This window comes from Dermochelys coriacea, chromosome 2 (assembly GCF_009764565.3).
Source record: "Dermochelys coriacea isolate rDerCor1 chromosome 2, rDerCor1.pri.v4, whole genome shotgun sequence".
Classification (NCBI taxonomy): Eukaryota; Metazoa; Chordata; order Testudines; family Dermochelyidae; genus Dermochelys; species Dermochelys coriacea.
The window spans coordinates 188662122-188684369 of record NC_050069.1 but is presented as its reverse complement, the minus strand read 5'-3'; the positions used below and the strand labels follow the sequence as shown (position 1 = coordinate 188684369).

Sequence of the window (22248 nt, the reverse complement as noted above, 5' to 3'; positions counted from 1 at the left end):
TAACACTAACTACTATTTCTTTTTTTTCCTCCCCACACAATGCAGTTACTCACTAATGTGTTTAATAAGTATTTTATGTTATACAAAACGACTAGTATAAAGATAGCATATTATACTTCTATCAAACTATTTTAGAAATTTTACATAGCATAACATAAGGTATATCAATTTTATATTAGTAATAGATACAAAACAGTGATATTTCTGCAATAGCGATACTACATAATTAACTAAAATGTTAGTATTCTGAAATTGAAAGAGGTGTGTGCAATACACCTTAAAGATAAAGTTTATGTAGTCTGGTGCAACTGAATTTAGTTACTGTAATAGATACATTAGTCCTCTTTCCACTGAAGATGTGTTACACCATCTTCCTATAACTCAGAACTTAAAATATTACATTTTTTGAGAGCTATGTCTTACAGGTCAGAGTTAAGACTGTTCTTGAAATATCTACTGTTAGTTTTCATACATGCAGGAGTTTTTTTAGATAATGTATCAACTGTAACAATATTGAAACTTTCTTTATATTACCTTATCTTTTCTATATATTTTTTCAATGTTAGATTTTTTTTTAAACTATAACACTCCTGGTAATAATGTTTTCGAATGTTTGTGTAACATATTACAGTAACGTTACACTTTTTATTTACTTAACTTATGTATTGGTCTGGCAATCTCTTTTATTTCTCTTAATTAAAGGGCAACAGACGCTGAACTCCCAAATTTTGGACTAGTCCAGGGGCAAGTTTGGCCCCTGCTGTAATTAACAGCAGCCCTGGTAATTGATCTTAAAATTCAGTAAATGTGTAGGTTTGGGGATTTTTTGTTTTTAATTTCAAGGGGGAAAGGAGTGCAAGTTGGCTTTACAATGGAATCCAGGTTGAAATCATAACTATGGAAATATTACTATCTCCTCACCTTTGCCAAGCATAAAGTTCTTCGTGCTGAATTCTGAGTTAAGGCAGCAGTAGCACTACTCATTTCTACTGCAGTGCTAGTCCTCGGAGTGGGACGAGAGCTGAAAGACATTATACAAAAAGAAAAGAAAAGAAGAGTGCTGATTAGCTTTCACGGATTACAAGACATATTGTGGATTATGAAACCTCTACATAATTACCATTTGTGTGGGGAAAGTGTCAAGGCTGACAGGCACAATATTTGTTCCATCAACCCAATATATACTTCCTGTTTTTAAATCTCTCGTAATAGTTCGTTGTTTTTTTTTCCCCCACCATCAACCCTCCAAACCAAAGGATGTAGTCATATTAAAATCCCATCTCCTAAATGTGATGAGTCACAAAACAATATCTCAAGGGGATTAATTTGCTGGATTACAACGCACTTTACACTGTTCTTCCATTCTCACTGATGGCTATTTAGAGCTGGGAAGTATTGAAACTGACAAGTATTCTGAGGGTTTTTGTATTCATTCTTTTCAATTTCAAAATGCTGTTTGTTCATAAAAAATTTTCAGAGTCACCAAGAAGATTAGGAAGACACACAAGGAGAGACCAGGGTATTGTGATAAAAAACAGATTCACTATTGAATTATTGGTAGATTAACCAAGCGAGGTGTTTGGATTTTTACCCCAGTGTAATCCTTGGTTTGGACAGATCTTTCTGCTAGATTAGTGAATGGTGAGGGATAGCTGTTTTTAAACAAGCAAATTTCTGCTTCATGTGGACAGAAACTAAGCCTCTTATATCAAAAATGAATCTTTCCTGCCTTGAGGCAAATGAAAAAAACCACACACAATAGGCCCTCACCAACTAAAACTCATTGTTTCAGTTTTTATTTAATGGCTCCTGTGGCACATTGCACAAATAGCACACATAGAGACTGATAGCCTATGCAGCACAACTGACAGGTCTTCGCAGGCACTATTTGTTGGCATGGCTGAAACTGCAAGCTTCAAACCCTCCATCCTATTAAGAAGCAATTCAAAGTGGTAAAGAGCTTAAGTGGTAAAGAGCATTTGTGCATATGTAAAACAAGAAAAGAATAAAAGTAATGAATAACAGAAAAACCTAAATTTTTTTAATCCTGTTTAGCAGAACAGCCCAGAGACTGCAAGATATTGCTATGAAAAACAGTAAAATACAGCAATATTTAAATAGTGGGCAACATCTCCTCGAGGGTTTCTTAATACTAGCTACCTAAACACCATTTTCCCTACGGAATCATGAGACAATATGCTTGCATAAAAATACTGCATTCCAGCCTGTGCTCTTTTAATTAAAAAATAATACATCTCAGAATGCTCCATACATTTTTTCTTTTCTAGTTTTTTTTTTTTTAATTGCTCTGTAGTTTGTCATACCTAAGAAGAAATATGGATTCATTTGATTCACCACCAGGTGCACTTTTAGGCCGCAATTCAGATGGATTTTCTGTTAAAACAAAAAACATGGAACTCATATGAATTTAAAGATTATGAGGAATAAAATTTATGGAACAGACATACTGCTAGGATTACGAGGCTGATCGGATTTACAGAACACACTCATCTGAAATGAGACAATATTAGCAATACATAATCTTACCTAGTTTGAAAGATTTATTAAGTTGTTTATTATCTGCTCTTGAGGATGACATATCATTCGAATTTTTATGGGTATCCAATGGGTCCTTGGTATCTCTAGATACAAACAACTCCATGTTTTCACTGTTGTTTAATAAGAGATGCTAGTTAGATACTAACTTAACACCCTTCAAAAATCAATACTATAGTTTTTATATTTGCACTAGTGTTCGCAACAGTGATAGATAAGTTTTAAGAGACAAGATTCAAGATACAATACTTTCATAGCACAAATGAAACAAAATTTTTAAAACATTTTTATAAATTAAAAGAAAAATACAAATAATGACCAGAAAACAGTTTTTTAATAGTAAAAAAGGATATTTGTCTCCTTATATTTATTAAAAAATATTATTTTCACTGAACATATTGTACCTTGAGCTTATGTCCTGGCTGTTTATGGAATCACCATCATATCTGCTGAAAGCATCTTTCCAGAATGGATGCTGTAACAGGTCTGTCCAGTTCAATCTTTGTAATACAATAGAATAAAGAGAGCCTGAAACAGCACTACAATACAGTGCCCTGATTTAATATTCTATGAATTTCTCAGGTGACTGGCAAACCTGTTATGTAACAATATAATCATACCATTTATGAGTCATAAGCCCAGTAAAATAGATATTTTAACTGCTCTTCTCCCACTTTCAAAACAAGTTTGGACTGATTTTAAATTTTATAGGATTCTAAAATTGCCACCAGTACCATTATCCTGGTGTCTATTTGTTTAGTACTGATTATCAGAGTAATTTAATGAAAACACTCGGCACAAATCTTTGTACGAAAACTATATTAATTAATTGCAACATATTCAAAACAGACAGTTACATCTTTTTACAGATGTAATCTGCAAAATGACATGAATTCAGTATTGCAATAGTCATCGCTTTTCGGAAGAGGAGAAAACATAATATGTGATTAATTGTCCTGGATTAGACTGCTTTACCTCTTTGGAGGATCCTTTTGAAGCAAGCCATCCAGCAAACTAAGGAAGTGTGAAGAAGGTTTGGGAAGAACAGAACCTGTAAACAGAAGAACTTCAAATAATATTGGTAATAAAAATAAACTAGCCTAAAACTAGAATGATTATATGAATAATAGAAGAAATATAGGGTTCTCATATATATAGGTCTTGTTTCTGCTATTAGTTACTAAAGACAATGGGGTATACATGGGTACAAATTGTATATGATTACACAACCAGAATCTAAGACAGCATATGCAACAGAAGCTTCCAGTTACTAAGCAGCAGCAATTTTAAAAGTTTCTAAAAGCAAATTTTCACATTTGGAAGATTCTCATACTGTATAAAAGAAACGGTTACTCACCCTGTGCAGAGTAGCAGCCGTGTTAGTCTGTATTCGCAAAAAGAAAAGGAGTACTTGTGGCACCTTAGAGACTAACAAATTTATTAGAGCTTTCGTGAGCAATGCATCCGATGAAGTGAGCTGTAGCTCACGAAAGCTTATGCTCTAATAAATTTTTTAGTCTCTAAAGTGCCACAAGTACTCCTTTTCTTTTCATCCTGTGCAGTAAATGTAGTTTTTCAAGATGTGCCCCTCTATGATTACTCCACCCTAGGTGTGTTTGCACCCCCTGTGCCTTTGATTGGAAATTTCTCATGGCAGTGTCCGTTTAGCCCATGCGTGTACGCTAGTCAGCTTCATGCCATTGTTATATAGTATAGCATGGGTGAACCACCCTCAGTTCCTTCTCTACAGCAAAGCCCTATAGCAGAGAACTCCAAAGCAGAGGAGGAGTAGTGCAGGTAATGGAGCATCCATAGAGACCACATCTTGAAGAACTGCAGTTACTGCACAGGGTGAGAAACCATTTATTCTTCTTCGAGTAGCGTCCCTACGGGTGCTCCACTCTAGGTTATTATTGAGTAGCCCCCCTTTAAGGAGGGGCTTTGGAGTCGAGTCCAGTATGGAAGAAAATACTTCTGATATTGTGTTTGACTCATCTGTAGAATCACAAGTTATTGCACAGTGTTCAGCGAATGTATGCATAGAAACCAAGTAGCAGCTTTACATATTTCAGTAATGGACACCTTTTCGAGAAATGGTGAAGAAGTGGAAATGAATTTCATACAGTGAGTTCATATGTCCAAAGGTGTTCAAATATTACGCAATTTGTAGCAATTAATTCAGTCGGAAATCCACTTGGAAAGTCTTTGATTAGAGATTGCAGATCCTTTGATCTATCTGCGAGTGAGACAAACAATTTGGGGGCTTTCTGAAGGGTTTAGAGTTCTATCCTGACAGAAGGCCAGGGCTCTACTGACATCAAGGGTATGCAACAATGCCCTTGTTTATCTAGGTGAGGTTTAGCGTGGAAGACTGGCATGTGAATGAGTTGATTAATATGGAATTCAGAGGAGACTGTTACCCACAGTTTTCAGAACCCAAAGCAGTGGTAATTTAACTGTTTCTCTCCAGGTCATGTCAGGAATAAATCATTGGGGACACAGTTCCTCTGTCTGATAAATGATTGATACAAACAAGAGTGCTTTAACATAAAACTACTCTCTTATTAAGTCTCAAGCACACAAGACACACAAACATGCTGTAGCAGTAGGTTCAGAACACCCTAAACATTTATAATTACCAAAAGACTGAGATGGTTTTGAGTGATTAGCAGCCAGGCTTCCGGGGGCCCCCCTTCCGTCCAGTTGCTGGGAAGTTTAGGTGTCAGCTCCTTGCCCCAATAAAAGTTTCCTCAGACTGCTCCAAAGCATGCTTTCTAACTCACTCTATAGATTTTCTCTGGACAAAGCACATAACTCATAATAGCCTCTAATAGGCTATTTCCATCACAACAGCCAATAACAATTCATTATTCTCCTTATCAGCAAAGCAGCTTCAGCAAACAAAAACAAAACAAAAAAAATCTTACAAACAGACAACCAAAATCAAGGTCAGTTTTCCATATTCCCTCCCCCCCCCCCCATGTATCTGTCCTTTCACTTTATCTATCCCAATCAGTAAAACTGCAGCTTGCAGCTCTTTGTCTGCCTAAGCAAGGCCAGATTTTTCTCCTGACTCTATGGTGTCCTTGATTCTAGCTGGCGGGGAGGGGGAGAGGGGGTTGGAGAGAGGAGAGAGAAGCTAAGTGCACAAGATGACTGCAGATTATATCAAATCCAATTCTCTCCCAACAACGTTACATAGAACTTTGACCTTGTCCTTAAAAAAATACTGGGAAAGGAGGGGATACCCTAAGGGTTCTAATTTCCCCAACCTCTCATGCTGACATGATGGCTATCAGGAATGTCATTTTCACTGATAAATGGAAAAGCGAGCAGGTAGCCATCAGTTCAAATAGTGGTGTTGTAAGGCATTTAAGAACCAGATTGAGTTCCCAAACCAGAGTATGATGCTTGACTGACAGAAATATTTCCAAGCCCCCTTGGGAACCTAATTGTTGTTGGGTGAGCGAAACAGGAAGGAATAAAGGGTGGGAATAACGCTCTACTGGAAAATATAAAGCTATGATGGCTGCCAGGAGGCTTCTAATGGAGCTCAGCGATAGCCCTAAACTTTTTAGAGTTAGGACAGAGACCAGTACATCTGGCAGCAATGAGGTTGTCAGTGGAATATGTTTGAGGTCACACCAACATACAAATCTTGTCCATTTTTAAGAGTATGGGTAGTAGACTATTTTCTGCCGGGTAATACTATTCTTACCTCACCTCCTCAGAGCAGGTTGTCTTTAATCCCATGAACCATTGACCAACCATGCTTTGAGATGAAGAACTTCAAGGCTGGGGTGTAGGATCTTTCTGCCTTCCTGGAAGAGGAGATGAAGACTGGCCTGCAAACGGCCAGCTGTATTATGTAAGGAAATCATGTGTGTCAGGGCCAGCTCGGAAATATTAGGATGACTCTGGCCTTGTCTTCTTTTATCTTCAGTAGAACTTCAGCTATTAGAGGAGTCAGTGGGAATGCATATGGGTGATCCGACAACCAATGAAGGTGAAAGGTATCCCCCAGGGATCGGTGACCCAGCCTGCCTCTGGAGCAAAACTGGGCACATTTCTTGTTTATCGCTGTGGCAAACAAGACTATCTGGGGGGGTCCCCATTGCCAGAATATGTGGTGTAATATGCTGAAATCTATTTCCCACTCATACTCTTGGAATAACTGCCTGCTACATGTATCTACGGTCACATTCTGAATCCCTGGAAGACAACCCCTGTGACAATGACCTGATTGCATATGCACTGGTTACAAAGCTTGAAAGCCTCTGCACAGAGGGAGAGGACTCTTGCTCCTCCTTGCCAGTTATATAAAAACAAAGGTTTGGGGGCTGTGCTGGGTTGTATTGCTATGTCAGAAAGGGCCACAAATCTGTGCAGTGCTTTGGCTCTTGCTGTTACTAAATGGAGATGAGCTCCTATGAATTCTAAGTTTTGTACAGAGGTCAGAGTGAAATTTTGAATGTTCAATTGTAGGCCCAATTTGAGGAAGAGATCTATGGCTTCAAAAGTTACCCATGAAGTTAGTTCCAGAGAGTGACCCTTCAGCAGCCAATCATCCAAGTAAGAGGCCACTAAAATACCATTCCTGCGGAGCTGAGCCACTACTACTGACATGACCTTCAAAAAGACTCTCGGGGCAGATGACAGTCCAAAAAGTAGCATCCTGGCTGATAGTAAAACATAGGAATCATTTGTGAGATGGGGGGATCGGATGTGGAAATATGCATCCAGAAAGTCAACGGCTGAGAACCAATTCCTTTGATCTAGTGACAGAATCATCACCTGCAAATGTCACCATTTTGAATTTTGGTGCTTTCACATAAGCCTTGAGTAGCCTCAAATCTAGGATGAGTCTCCAATTACCATTCTTTTTTTGGTATGAGGAAGTACCTTAAATAAAATTCCTTTCCTGTGTGCTGCATAAGGACTGGTTCTATAGCCCCAAATATGGAAGAGAGTCCATTTCTTTACAAAGCAAGCTCTCATGAGAGGAATCCCTAAAGAGGCATTGGTCGGGGGGGGTTGGTTGATGGAAGGGTAGTAAAGTGGATGGCGTACTCTGGGGAGATGATCTCCAAAACCCACTTGTCTGTGGCGATAGACTCTGATGCCTGCCTGAAGTGGTAAAAGGTGGTCACTGAAGGGAGGAAGACAGCTGAATTGGTGCAGCTGGTAAGGATGAGGATGGTCATTCAAAACCTCAATCAGCCCATCAAAATTGCTGCTTGGAGTTGGAAGGGTACGAGGTCAAAGGCTGAGAGGTGGATGGTTTCCATCTCTGGAATTTCTGTCTTTTTTGATGTGGTTCATACAACCTCTAGGAGGTTGGGAATTGCACAGGATGGGATCTCTGAGCTGTCAGAGTCTTGCTAAACCTTCTCTTATAGGCAGGTGTATAGATCCCAAGAGAAAGCAAGCTAGCCCTGGAGTCCTTTAACTGCTCAGAGATTCATCCATGCTATCTGCAAACAGTTGGTCAACCTGAGCCTGAGAAGGAGCCAGAATTTACCAATGTACCTTGCCAAAGAGCCACAGTATATGTCAGCAGCCCCCCCCACCAGTTTCCCCCACCACCACTCCCAGCACCTCCTGCCCACCAGCAGCCTCACCAATCAGAGCCTCCACTTCCCTCCCCGCACGCCCGATCAGCTGTTTTGTGGCATGCAGGAGACTCTCAGGGGGGAGGAGTGAGGGCATGACAGGCTCAGGGGAGGGAGCGGGAAAGGGTGGAGTGGGGGAAGGGCCTGTGGCAGAGCCAGAGGTTGAGCAGTGAACACCCCCCAGCACACTGGAAAGTTGGCATCTGTAGCTCCAGCCCCGGAGTCGATGCCTATACAAGGAGCCGCATATTAACTTCTGAAGAGCCGCATGTGGCTCTGGAGCCACAGGTTGGCCACCCCTGGTTTAGACCCACTGAAAAGGAAGTCTTCCACTGTATTCTAGACTTCTTTTGGAAATCTGGAGCCAAAAGTCTCTCTCATAATTACCACCATAGAGATTGAATGGGCAGCAGTATCAGCAGCATCGAGTAAGGCTTGTAGTGAAGTTCTGGAAGGCAGCTGGCCATCCACAATAAATTGCCTGGAATTGCTCTCTATGTTCGCCAGTAAGCGGTCAACAAAAGAATTCAGTTTGGTGTAATTTATATATGATATTATATTTCACCATTAATACCTAGTAGTTGGCAATTCTAAATTGTAAGGAGGCCGATTAATAAGATTTTCTACCAAGTAGGTCTAAATGCTTATGATCTTTGTCATAGACGTAGATTTAGTGTGGTGCTACCTTCCCCATTTGTTAACTGCATTGACCACAAAGAATTAAGAGAACGATGAGAAAATAAAAACCTCAGGTGTTTTGCTGGAAAGTAATATTTCTTATCTGCTCTCTTGCATGTAGGTGAAATAGTAGATGAGGTATGTCTAGAAGGGCCACATTGACAGGCAAGGCTACACAGGCAAATGAGACTGTCTGAAGGATGTCAAGCAGCTTATGATGCTTTAACTCCTTGCAGATACCTATCGAGGAGGTCAGCAATTCTCCTGACTAGATCCTGAAACTGCTTAAAATCATTCTCCAAGGATGGAGGATGAGGCATAACTATATCATCCAGAGATGAAGAGGAGACTTTGGTCAGAAGAGAGACCTCTTAATCAGCTCTATCTTCCTGTTCCTCAAAGGTTTCTTCTTGAGGATCAGGTCTCCTAGAGAGGGCAGTAGATGAAGCATATCTCTGAGCAACGAAAAATTGGGCACCTCAGCCAGGTCTCGGGGAAAACAAAACTCCTGAGGTAACAACTGTGCTGTTGGTACTGAGTCTGTGGTTTGCAGAGAGGTAGTAGTGGCCAAGGGAGCTGAAGGTACTGTGAATCTTGTCTGCTTCAAGGGAAATGCAGTAGGAACCCAAGCAGGCATCTTTGATAACGAGGAAGCAGAGGAAGAGCACTTCTTGCCACCTTGGTCTGCCGATGGTCCCAACAATCTCTCCACACCCGAGGCTTTGCCATCTTTTGGCTAACAATGCCCTTGGTATCTGAGGAATCAGCAGCCTCAAAGGTACCAGATTGGAGAGCAGGGCATGATCTTTGGAAGACTTATGAGAGGTCTTCCTCTTAGATGCCCTCGAGGAGCATAACTTAGAAATAGTGGAGGCAGCAGACTTGCTTGGAGACAGGTGTACAGAAGGGGTCCCTTGGCCTGGGTCAGAAGATGGATGCAACGAGTTCACTATAATGAGGAGATGAAGTTTAATCTCCCTTTATTTTCTGGCTCTAGATTTCAATGTCAGACAGAAGTTACACTTCTGGAAATGTGCGATTCAAGACAATCGATGCACTTGGAGTACCCATTACCGGGCTTGCCTCCTGGCACAACAGACATTTTAAAACTAGGAGAACCAGGCATAACCTCCCAGTGAACAAGAACTACCGGTACCTTATCTACGCACTTATCTATCTATATAATATACAAGAAGTTTCTTATTTTTTCTTTAACCTAGGAAGCTAAAGCTACTACTGTTTATTAACTAATTACACTAATACTAATACCTTCTATAAGTGAAGCACTAGAATAAAAACTGGGACACCTCTGAAGTAATCTCAACAGGGACAACTGCCAGAGCTCCATCTCAGGCTGAGGTGGTTGACAAGCAACTAAGGGAGGTTTGCCTGTGCACGTGTACGTAGCAACTCACAGGACATGACACAAACTAGTATGCATGCACACACAGGCCAAACGCACATTGTTATGAAAAGTCTCCGATCAAAAGCACAGGGGATGCACCCATAGGGCTCGAAGAAGAAGAACCCATTACTTATAGAACAAAAAAGACTAAACTGTATGCTGTATACAATTATTTTTAATTAACCATGTCTTAAATTTAAATTTAAAAAACAAATTCAAACACACACTGAATGAATCCAAAGTCCTAAATATGACCTTTTTGCATTTTAAAGGATGCTTAAGAGGAAAAATTCTGCCCTAAAATGCACACACAACTCTCTCTAAATCTAATAAAATTGTGCACATGTGCACAAGGGTAGAATTTCATCCTTTAAGGAATTTCTTCCCAAAATCTAGAGTTGATCGTATCTGATAATTGACCAGGTGTGTCAATTCCCCGTACCACAGGGGGATTTCATTTACTGAATTTAAAAAACGCATTCATATACAGGGTCATATTTGGAGCTCCTTCTATGAACAGAAATCCCATTGAATCCAGTGGAAATTGTACACATAGATGAAGGGCAGGATGGCCCATAGTATATAAATTATTCAAAGTAAATGATTTGTTCTGAGAAAGACTACACCTAATTTTACAGTTAATATTTATTTTATCAAACAAGTAAAAGACCTAAACCACAAATTTTAGGTGATTCATGAGTACAGCTCCATATGCACTCTTTTAGCACCATACCATGATAGTACAGCAACTGTACAAAATTTTGCTGCAGCATGGAGCCACAAGGGCTCAGATAAGTCTGTTTTTATACTGTTGTGCGTGTTGTTTCAAAGTTTGTTCTTTACTGTGTAGTCTCTGGGTACAAGTACCTTTAGGCTAAGGGAAGTATTCATTACTTACTGCTGCAGTAGACAGAATTCAGAGATTTTATTTGCACCTCACATTTAATTAGGGTTGCCAATTTCGGTTGGCCGTATTCCTGGAGGTGTCATCTCATGACATAATCGTTAATTAAAAATTAAATCTTGAATTCCTAGAGACTCCAGGACAATCTTGGAGGGTTAGCAACTCTATGTTTAATACACATGCAGTGAACAGAAGAGGAATGTGTAGCAGGCAAGAGATAAAGCAGCTCCAAATCCACATTAAATTGTCTGCACCATTCACCACTTTCCCAGGATCATTTTCATACCTCAGGTTAACAGGCACAACTCTCACTCATTCAGTTAGTCACTACAGAATACTACATTAGTATACCCAGTTTGCAAATTAAATGAATGCTAAAATCAGTGCAAATTACACTGCTTTGACACTTGTAACTTGGTCAGCAAATGGATATAGGTGAGTACATCTGCTATGTTATTTAAATTACTATTTATGTCCACTGTTTCAACCCTGTATTTTTACTTTGAAACCACACTTCTTCACACACATCAAAGGCATTTGAGAACAAGTCCATAGTAAGTTTTAGAAATTTTACTAAACCGTTTTTGCATCAGAGCAAAAAAATTCTGAATTTCTTCTTTAACTTGACAAAGAATGCTGCTTTGTCTTGCTTTGAGAACTCAATGTAGTCAATGTAATTTAACCCAATTTAAAAACAAAATGCCTTTTGGTGTGAAAAACAAGTATCCGAAATTTTAGCCTAAAACATAATTTTTTTTCATTCAATTATAGCCATCTGAAAATATAGTGGCTTATAAAGAAAGTGCCTTCTCAACTAACATGATACTATTGCAACATGATTCTATAATGTCAAGTTAGTAAAGTAATAGCTTAATATGAAATTTGGCAACATATTTCCCGCTAGAGAATTGCTTTTACTCTTAATATTTAACTTTATATGAAGTACCCATTTGCTCAGGGGGCAATAATCCAAAAGAATTGAACAGTTAAACTCCAGAAGGAGACTAGTTCCAATATTCAGTTTTAGGGATAGAAATTTCCCTAAAATACATTTCTGCAATTAAGAATTTTAAGCAGAATATTCTTTGCAAACCAAAATCTTAGTTATCAACATAAGAAACAAACAAAACTGACTACTACATTTTAAGCATTACTCTAGTTTGACTCATTTAACTATAAGACAACCTTACCTTTAGATTTAGGTGGCAAAGGATTTTCATATAAAATCTGTTCAATTAATTCAGAAAAGCTTTCAGAGAAGAATGGAGGTCTTCCTATAAATATAAGTAGATTCACTTAATTCTATCAAACTTGGTTAAACAAAAGCAAGTGTTTTGTTAAATTAAAGCAAAATAATTGTTACTAAATAACTCGCATTCAAGAAGCAAGTGTCGTCAATCTGAACTCAATTTAACAAATTAATGTCAATTTAACTACAAATAACCTTGGTGGTGAGAGCCAGTGAGCAATGAGGACTGCGGAACAAAACAGCCATTAAAAATGCCCCTTCATGTCTTGTGTCCCAAAATGGGTCTCCACGATAGCCCCAGATACCAGCAGAGTGGATAATGAGGACAGCAAGACCTACATCTATGTTAATCCAATAGACTAGCATAATGTGTATGCTGCCACAGGAAGACTGGGATACAACCCTGCAACCTGGTTTGAAGGAGATTTCCCCTTCCTAGATGCTCCCTTCCCGCTCCCCTCCCCCAACTCTTCACTAAGCCAAAGTAGTGCAATTTTAAAACAGCTAAAGTGAATTTTACCTTTAAAAGAACAAATTAATGCATTTGCTAAATTGTTTTAATGCTTAAGAGCATAAAACCCTTGAACAACAGAATGGGAACTCAACCCATTATTATAATTTAGCAAATTATAATTCTGAGCACTAGAGGCAGTTAAAACCAAATATTATAATTATACTATAACTCAGATCTTAGTGACAGTATCTCAGTTGATTATTTTACAAGGTTGCTAAATAATTGGAAGTCTTTACAGTGTACCAAAAACTCATTTTCCCAAATTATCACAAATGTCAGATAGATAAATAGATAGATAGAAACACAACCTGAAAACATTTCGTAAAGCAAACAGCCCAATGACCACAAATCACTAGCTATGGAGAAGTCACCTCCCTTTATTGCTTCTGGAGCTGTGTATACAGGAGATCCTACAAAATAAAACATATATAAGGCAACTTGTATAAATGCTGAATGGATAGACAATTCAGAATTTTAAAAAACGCCACCGTGTCAAGCCTCCCACCTCACCTCTGTGATGTATACATCATCTCCATTTAAAAATAAATAAAGATAAACCTCAGTTTCCCTAAGCGCCTTGCCCAGTGGCACAAAGAATGTCAATGTCAGATTTGGGGTAGAAACTCAGGAATTTGAATTATAGTCCTGTGATCACAACCTTGCCTCTCATTAGAGAGCTATCCTCACTTCACTCTGATATACCTTTTCAGTGGGATTGTGGAAACTATTTTGTTGTTTATATTTCTATTTCACTTACACATAATCTGAGAAGAACATCTACTGTTTTGTGCTGAAATTTTCTAATGTACCTAGAGAAAGGTCCAAGCCAAAGATGACACCCAGATTAGGGGATGGAGGGATAGGCAGATTGGTGGTATTGTCCAAAGTGACTGAGAAGGGAAGTAGGGGAGGGCTTGAGCTAATGACTAAACATCTACAAGAAGATGTCAGAGACACAGGTTAAGATTTTAGTTTGGACAGATGGAGACAAGAATGAAGAAGAGAGGCAGATCTATGAGTCATCAGCATGGATACTGGTAATTGAATTTGTGTTTACAGATGAGATTACCAGAAATCAGGTTTAGAGGGAGAAGACAAAGGGACAAGGCATGAGCCCTGTGGAGCCTGCATAGAAAACTGATAGGGTATTGAGGCTAATCCCCTAAAGAGCACTCTGAAGGGTCAGTAAGAGAGGTTGGAGGAGAACCAGAAGAGAACTGAGTCATGGAAGCCAAGGGAGGTCAAAATTTCAAGAAGAGCATGGGTGATGTAGTCAAAGGTAACCGACAGGTCAATGACAACAGAGTACTGGTTCTGAGCTTTAGCTAGGAAGAGGTCACTAGAGACTTTGGTGAGAGTGGTTTCAGTGGACTGCAAGGAGCAGAAGCTTGATAGGAGAGGGCTTACGATGGAACTGAAGGAGAGGAACTCCGGACAGCAATTGCAGACAGTATGTTCAATGAGCTAAGAGACAAAAGGGGGAAGCGAGATGGAGCAGTAGTTGGATGGGTTAAGGAGAAGAGTAAGGAAGGAGATGAGAGAGAAGGCAGACCAGAAGATGGGATGTGGTCACTGAGCCAAGAGGACAGGTTAGAGAACAGACAAGAAGCTTCTACATCTGTGATGGGGAAAAGGAGAGAGTTGTGGGAGGGATGGGATGGTCACATTGTATTTTGTCAATTTCTCTTTGAAGAAGTCAACAATAGCCTGTGGAGAGAGCGGTGGAGGCAGAAGGAGGGGATGATATTGATAGATATATATATATATAAAAAAATTAAGAGAGACCATTTATGGTGATTTGCCTTTGCAGTTTTTCCACCTTCCTTTGAAGCATCTGATACTGAATGCTGTCATGGACAGGATACCAGACTATATGGACCACTGGTCTGATTCAGTATAGCTATTCCTATGTTAAACTAGTATTAAAATAGGATGGAAATAGGTCTATATTCTGCCATACTGGACTCCCACTCTTCCAGACAATGCCACTTTTCATTAAGATGACCATCATCCACAGTAGCTTCAAATGCCAACTGTATTTAAAAGCTCTGTGAAGCACATTTGCACAAAGTGTATTCAAAATGGGCTTCCTCTCTTCTGAGCTCAGTTTGCTGTACACAAACACAAAATAGATGTAGTTTACTTTTAAATATGTAGATTTATTTAAACTCAATATTAGTAACAATAGTTTAGAGGAATGGAGGTATTTCAGTGTTTGGGAAATTGGAAACACAGCCCTGAAAGACAAAATTGCAGTGTCAGTTTTCACAGACTGTACAAGAGAAGAATGCAATGACTTCTCTGTGGGAATGATTTTTTCTTAGTACTCTGTTTTGTAAAATACACATTTTTGAGTAGAAGCCACAGAACTGAACTGAAGATTCATAGAAATGAATATCTCTGTTTAAAAAGGAGAGGACCATTTTATGCAATTTAGTTACAGATATGTACACCATGCAACAGAGTGAGAGGAGTTCCAACAAACAGAAAAAATACAGTAGAATTATTCATAGTATTTATTCACATGAGGTCTGTTCCCACAATCCTTGCACAAGTGAAACTCCTGTTGAAGCCAATAAGTAGGATATTGGTTACAAATTTAAGCCAAATTTCTCTGTATTTTTACTTAAATGAAAAATACCAGCAATAACAAAATACACAAATCCGATTATAAACCAAATGGTTTATCAGAATAATCTTCTTTATATTTTCCTACAATCCCTTTTCTTTAAGTGGGCTGAAGTGCTGCTAAAACAATGATGCAGACGTCCTCTCCTGTTACATATAATCTTGTAGTTCCGGTGTCATACTAGCAGAGAATGACTATAGAGCTAACTAGATATTTAGGACATTTCAGATTAAATCACTTTTATTTACTGATGCCAAACCCCATTTTTGCTCAATACTACACCTCCTTAAATACTTTTTAGAATATGCCTGAATATAAATATGCTCAATACTACACCTCCTTAAATACTTTTTAGAATATTCCTGAATATAGGACTAAATGTTTCATATACAAAAGATAACTTGTAGATACAACATGCCTGTCTGCCAATTAACCTCAACATATGAAGAATAAAAATAGAAAGTTTATTATCCATCTGTATTATACCACAGTCACTAAGGGTTAGACAAAGTCAACAAAATTTTCAGTTCCATCCTCCTTTCAAGAGCACATATTGGTTTCTTTTATCCTTAGTTTTTGGCTTGTAAGAGGGGATAGATTGTAAACCCCACCCCCCTCCACACACACACAATTGCAGTTATTCTGATAAAGATATATCAAAGAGGCAGTTGGGTTCATGTTTCTTCCTGAATACAGTAGGTTCATCATCATTCTTGTTTCTTGCAACAGGGAGTTCCATTAAGAAAGAATGAAACTTACGCGAGCAGGAGACAAAGCTTATTGTCAATTCACTTGTTCCTAATAAGTATTGTGATTGTGGCAGATCAGCATTTTGAAGAGAGAGAAGCTGTCTCTGAAATAGTTCAATCCCATAGCATAGAGGGTTTTGAAGATTAAGTACAGAACTTTGAATTTGTTCTCATACTTGGTGGCATCTCAATTACTGCACTTATAATGCATTTGTATGGACCAGACTCCTTGAGTGAAAAGGCTGCTGCATTCTGGAACAGCAGAAGTTTCTTTAATGACCAGAGTTCATTCCTAAGTACAAATTACTGCAATAATCAAGTCTATTGTAAAAAAATATATGTTTCACAGTAGCCAGGACAGACCTCACCTAGAATACTGTGTGCAGTTCTGGTCTCCCATGTTTAAAAAGGATGAATTCAAACTGGAGGAGGTACAGAGAAGGGCTACTAGGATGATCCGAGGAATGGAAAACTTGTCTTATGAAAGGAGACTTAAGGAGCTGGGCTTGTTTAGCCTAACTAAAAGAAGGTTGAGGGGAGATATGATTGCTCTCTATAAATATATCAGAGGGATAAATACAGGAGAGGGAGAGGAATTATTTCAGCTCAGCATCAATGTGGACACAAGAACAAATGGGTATAAACTGGCCACCAGGAAGTTTAGACTTGAAATCAGACGAAGGTTTTTAACCATCAGAGGAGTGAAGTTTTGGAATAGCCTTCCAAGGGAAGCAGTGGGGGCAAAAGATCTATCTGGCTTTAAGATTCTACTCGATAAGTATATGGAGGAGATGGTATGATGGGATAATGGGATTTTGGTAAGTAATTGATCTTTAAATATTCAGGGTAAATAGGCCAAATCCCCTGAGATGGGATATTAGATGGATGGGATCTGAGTTACCCAGGAAAGAATTTTCTGTAGTATCTGGCTGGTGAATCTTGCCCATATGCTCAGGGTTTAGCTGATTGCCATATTTGGGGTCGGGAAGGAATTTTCCTCCAGGGCAGATTGGAGAGGCCCTGGAGGTTTTTCGCCTTCCTTTGTAGCAGGGGGCATGGTTGACTTGAGGGAGGCTTCTCTGCTCCTTGAAGTCTTTAAACCATGATTTAAGGACTTCAATAGCTCAGACATAGGTGAGGTTTTTCATAAGAGTGGGTGGGTGAGATTCTGTGGCCTGCGCTGTGCGGGAGGTCAGACTAGATGATCAGAATGGTCCCTTCTGACCTTAGTATCTATGAATCTATGACAGCATCCAGAGGGAGGATGGAAAGTCTCCTGGTCAGTAACAGATGGAATATACTTCAAGCCACTGTTAATAAATGGATACCCAATAGCAGTGTGAAGTCCATATTGAGGGCACTAGCAGCCCAAGTTGTTTTTTTAACTGAGATTCCTAGTAGCTTCATATATATATATATATATATATATATATATATATATATATATATATATATATATATATATATATATATATATATATGTTGAACAAAAGGACAACAGAATTAACCCTGTCATACCCCATAGGCGAGGCCCTTTGAGTATAAAACTAACTATCCCAAATTAACTTCCAAGTTCTCTGAGATGTAAATGGAGCACACATACTCTAAATCAACTCCACCTCCTACTTGTGGTAGGATCAAATGTGATACCATAGATCATAGGGTGTTGCTATTGAAGGCACCTGACAGACTTTAAAAGTATCAGCACGGACATGCTGCCTCAACCATGGCTAGGAGGACAGCACAGTCCCAGTCCATCAAAGACTTTTCTTCACTTCACTCTGGGAAGCCCGGTATCCAAGATCTCTCTGCTGTCCAACTGAGCAAGACAGATCTTCACTTAATTCAAAGTATGGAAAACATGGAACGATGAAATATGCAAAACAATCCTGAGGGATGTTACCAAGCTTCTGTCCACTGGAGTTCAGTGAGTTAGAGAAATACTTTACGTCGTCATTTTTAGGGCTGTTGACTAATCACAGTTAACTCATGCAATTAACTCAAAAAAATTAATCACGATTAATCACAGCTTTAATTGCACTGTTAAACAATAGAATACCAATTGAAATTGATTCATATATTCACACTTAAAAAAAAAAAGAAAGAATATTTTTCAATTCCCCCATTATAAGTACTGTAGTGCAATCTCTATCACAAAAGTTGAACTTACAAATACAGAATTATGTACAAAAATAACTGCACTCAAAAACAAAACAATGTAAAACTTTAAAGCCTAAAAGTCCACTCAGTCCTACTTCTTGTTCAGCCAATTGCTCAAACAAGTGTGTTCACATTTGCGGGAGATAATGCTGCCCGCTTCTTGTTTACAATGTCACCTGAAAGTGAGAACAGGCATCCTCATGGCACTGTGGTAGCCGGCATTGCAAGATATTTATGTGCCAGATATGCTAAAGATTCATATGTCCCTTCATGCTTCAACCACCATTCCAGTGCAAACATTTCTAATAAAAAAAATATAAAATGAGTACTGTACACTTTGTATTCTGTGTTGTAATTGAAATCAATATATTTGAAAATGTAGAAAACATCCAAAAATATTTAAATAAATGGTATTCTGTTTAACACGATTAATCGTGATTTTTTTAATCGCTTGACAGCCCTAATAATTTTATATCAAGAACAGATGGGTTAGAATTGATTTTCTGTCCTCCCATTTAAACTGATTTGATATCTCCTTAGCCACATCACGTAGGCAAATACACTACACAGTATTGTTTGGTCCTCTCTAGAAGATTTTCATTTAAAGAAAAAACAAAATAAAAACAAAAAAAAAATCTGCTGAAGGGACTATTTATGTTCTACAGATTTTAGAGTGCAAAGTTTAATCCCTTAAGGATAAAGATCTTCTGTTTATTAGGCACGTGTGTGTCTATAATTGGCTTAATGCTACTTATTTCAGCACTTCTCAGAAGCTGCATACTATTGGCAACCTCATAACATCTTCCGTTGCTTTACCATAGTTCCAACTGTCATTTCCACGTACACCAGCTTTCACCATATGGCTGGAGCTCAACAGGATCTAAATAAAGGATTGTATTTTGCTGTGTTAGCTGTAATCTAAAATGGATTTATTTATATTTCTATATATGCTGCTCCATATACTAGGTACCTCCATATGAAAGCTCAAATGATTACTCTAAATATTTACAAGATCATACCGTTTGCACTTAAAACGAGGAAATGAGAAATGTATAAATAGCCAACTGTTTTATTTTTCCCATTCATCTATATCAGATACAGAAGGACAACCTAAAATAAATAAATAAACCAACCAACCCACCCACCCAAATTTAATGGAGTTAATATTTCTAGTTAATTAGGCCCCTTGCTCCATTTAAAGTCTGTTATCCATCTGATCATTTTGTTTTAAAAATGACTCCTGAAAATTGGTTTATTGTTTTAAATGTAAAAAAAAAAATTGAAAACAGCAGCACACCAGCCATTGGCATTACTGAAAACTCACCAATTACAGTGGGAAATGACTGAGAGCTGTATGTTTGTACAGTAAAAGTTGCATTTCAGAGATGTGATGTTACATCTACAACACTCATTGTAAAAACCAACCACTCTCACTTGTACTGCCACACTGTAAGTTTATGTAATTACAGTAATATAAATTCAGCTTCACTATTCCTATACTTGAATAACTTGATCTGGGCTTCAATTCAAGGGTACCTTGAAGACTATTCAGAACAGACACACTAAAATGATAAAACATAGTCTTTATTACTTCTTCTCACAGATGTATGTTATGCTGTATGTTTGCTAAACTTGGTTTTGTACTGTTGGAAACATGACTGTATGTAAAACCTGTTTCTTCTCTATGTACCTGTCACACACTCACTTAAAGTGCTGGCTAGCAATCTTCCCTGTACTTAAGGATATCAATGATTGTCTGTTCTACCAAAATTTTGCTTACATGAGACTAAGGATAGGTCTACAGTGGAGCTAAAAGCTGTAAATTCCAGCTTGAGGAGACATACCTGCACTAGCTTTGACTGAGTAAACCTGCTAAACATTGACGTGTAGCCACAGTGGCGCAAACGTGGGAGGGACTGACTATCCCCAGCATGAACCTCTGATCTCAGACAGGATTGGACTCAGAGCAGCTTGCCACTCCTGCCACTGTGGCTACACTTCTATTTTTAGTGCATTAGCTCAATCAGCGCTAGCATGGTATGTCCGCCTGCAGCTCCCATTGGCCAGGAACAGTGAACCGCAGCCACTGGGAGCTGCGAGCGGCCGTACCTGCGGATGCTCAGGTAAACAAAGCATCTCACGGCCCACCAGGGGCTTACCCTGAACAAGCCACGAACCAAGTTTGGGAACCCCTGCCTTAAGCTAACAGTAGCATTAATTACAGTGAGGAGAAGAGAGAAAATATTGTCACCTGAAGCAATAGCTGTATGTACAGATAAATTAGTAACAATTTATTTAAACAATTGCCTTTCACAATTACATTTTATGTGCTCTAATTTTCATAACAGGTAGCGTAGCTTGTTTTGCGGTTTGTACCATATGCAAATTCCCATAATGCTTCCCATTACACTGTCAGACACTGTCAGAACTAAACAAAATAAAATGTTCATTACTAATATAGAGTTTTTTGAGAAAAACCTAGCATTCTTAATTCCTGCATCCACAAAAAGAATAGTTAGAAAAGACTACTATTTTAAAAGTTTCTGGCAGAGAAAATAAGACCCCGTCCTCTCAACATGATTTAAATCAAAACATTTTTAAAACATTTCATTATGCCTCATTGAGTTTAGTTAATTTTGACCGGATAAAACAATATACTATATGCTCTACCTTTGAGTCTATTTTTCAAGTTTCTTTGTGGAGTGCTTTCACAGCCATCACCTCCTCCTTCCTCTGATCCAATTAAAGCAAAAAATTCTTCCAAATTTTCACCCTCTGCTTTAGCCAGGCAAAAATTATTGAACTTCAGTGTGCCAGGCCCTTCCAGAAGTATCTACAGAGGTAAACAAAAGTGAACACCAAGTTGTTTCTTTTAAATATAAGGACTGTTTCAAGAAGCTGAATTTTCCAGTCAACCTATCTAAGATTGCAGTTATGACCAAGTCTCATTACCATTAAAAGTATTTATATGGCCCTCATCACAGTAATAGCTGAATGCCTCCCACAAGTGGGCGGGGGGGAGGGGAAGGACTACAATGACCTCCTTTTTTCACAGCCATCAAAAGGTGTTTTTTTTATTTTAGACAGATCTGGGCAGAGGGCTTTTTGTTTCAAATGAGCCTGTAACAATGAAGATGATATTGTGGGAAAGCATGGAAAAAAAGAGAGGTTTTCCATTTGTTCTGCATGCTGCGAAGTTAGCAATCAATCATTCTTATTTAATTTGGTGATGAGTTCCAAAATCTTGTTCCATCTCCTGAAGTCATTAGTCCTCTACTGGTCAAAAGCTACATTGTTTCGGTGGAACATACCTGTCATGGGAGGTTGTGGTTACATAGAAAAAGACAATATCACAATAGCCAGGACCATTTCTATGTAGGACTGAAAATAAAGATGGCTACGCTTTGAACTGGACTACGAGTTCAAAGGAGTAATTGCCACCTACAGTACTCTGCAGCAAAGATAAAAATTGATGCATCTTTCAACGTGTGCATATTCAAGTTGGTTAGACTAACGTTTACAATATTTAACATTTGATTTCCAAAATACAGATGCCAGAGTTGACTAAAAGGATTATTCACCGAGCAACCAGATTCTGAGAAACATTTTACCTGTTTATCAACCTGGCTTAACAGTAAATTAGTAGCTTTAAAGGAAATACAAGCTCTCCAACTCTATTGTATTCCATTCATGTCTCAATGTCCTGTCATCAGATACACAAATGTGCAGCACTATATTTCTTATGAAGTCATTTACTGATTTTGCGCGTGCATCCACAGTAGCTGATTTTAC

General features: G+C 38.5%; 1 protein-coding gene across 1 annotated transcript in view; it reads right to left on the bottom strand.

Annotated features, from left to right (window-relative positions):
• The window catches only part of ULK4 (unc-51 like kinase 4), a 417484-nt gene that overhangs the window by 374052 nt on the left and 21184 nt on the right, over nt 1-22248 (bottom strand). The window contains exons 6-13 of the mRNA XM_043508874.1: nt 21127-21289; nt 13227-13328; nt 12346-12429; nt 3532-3607; nt 2961-3056; nt 2548-2669; nt 2325-2394; nt 922-1021 (exon numbers count right to left, since the gene is read on the bottom strand). Coding sequence (XP_043364809.1) covers nt 922-1021; nt 2325-2394; nt 2548-2669; nt 2961-3056; nt 3532-3607; nt 12346-12429; nt 13227-13328; nt 21127-21289 — 813 coding nt within the window. The remainder of the gene's footprint in view (nt 1-921; nt 1022-2324; nt 2395-2547; nt 2670-2960; nt 3057-3531; nt 3608-12345; nt 12430-13226; nt 13329-21126; nt 21290-22248) is intronic.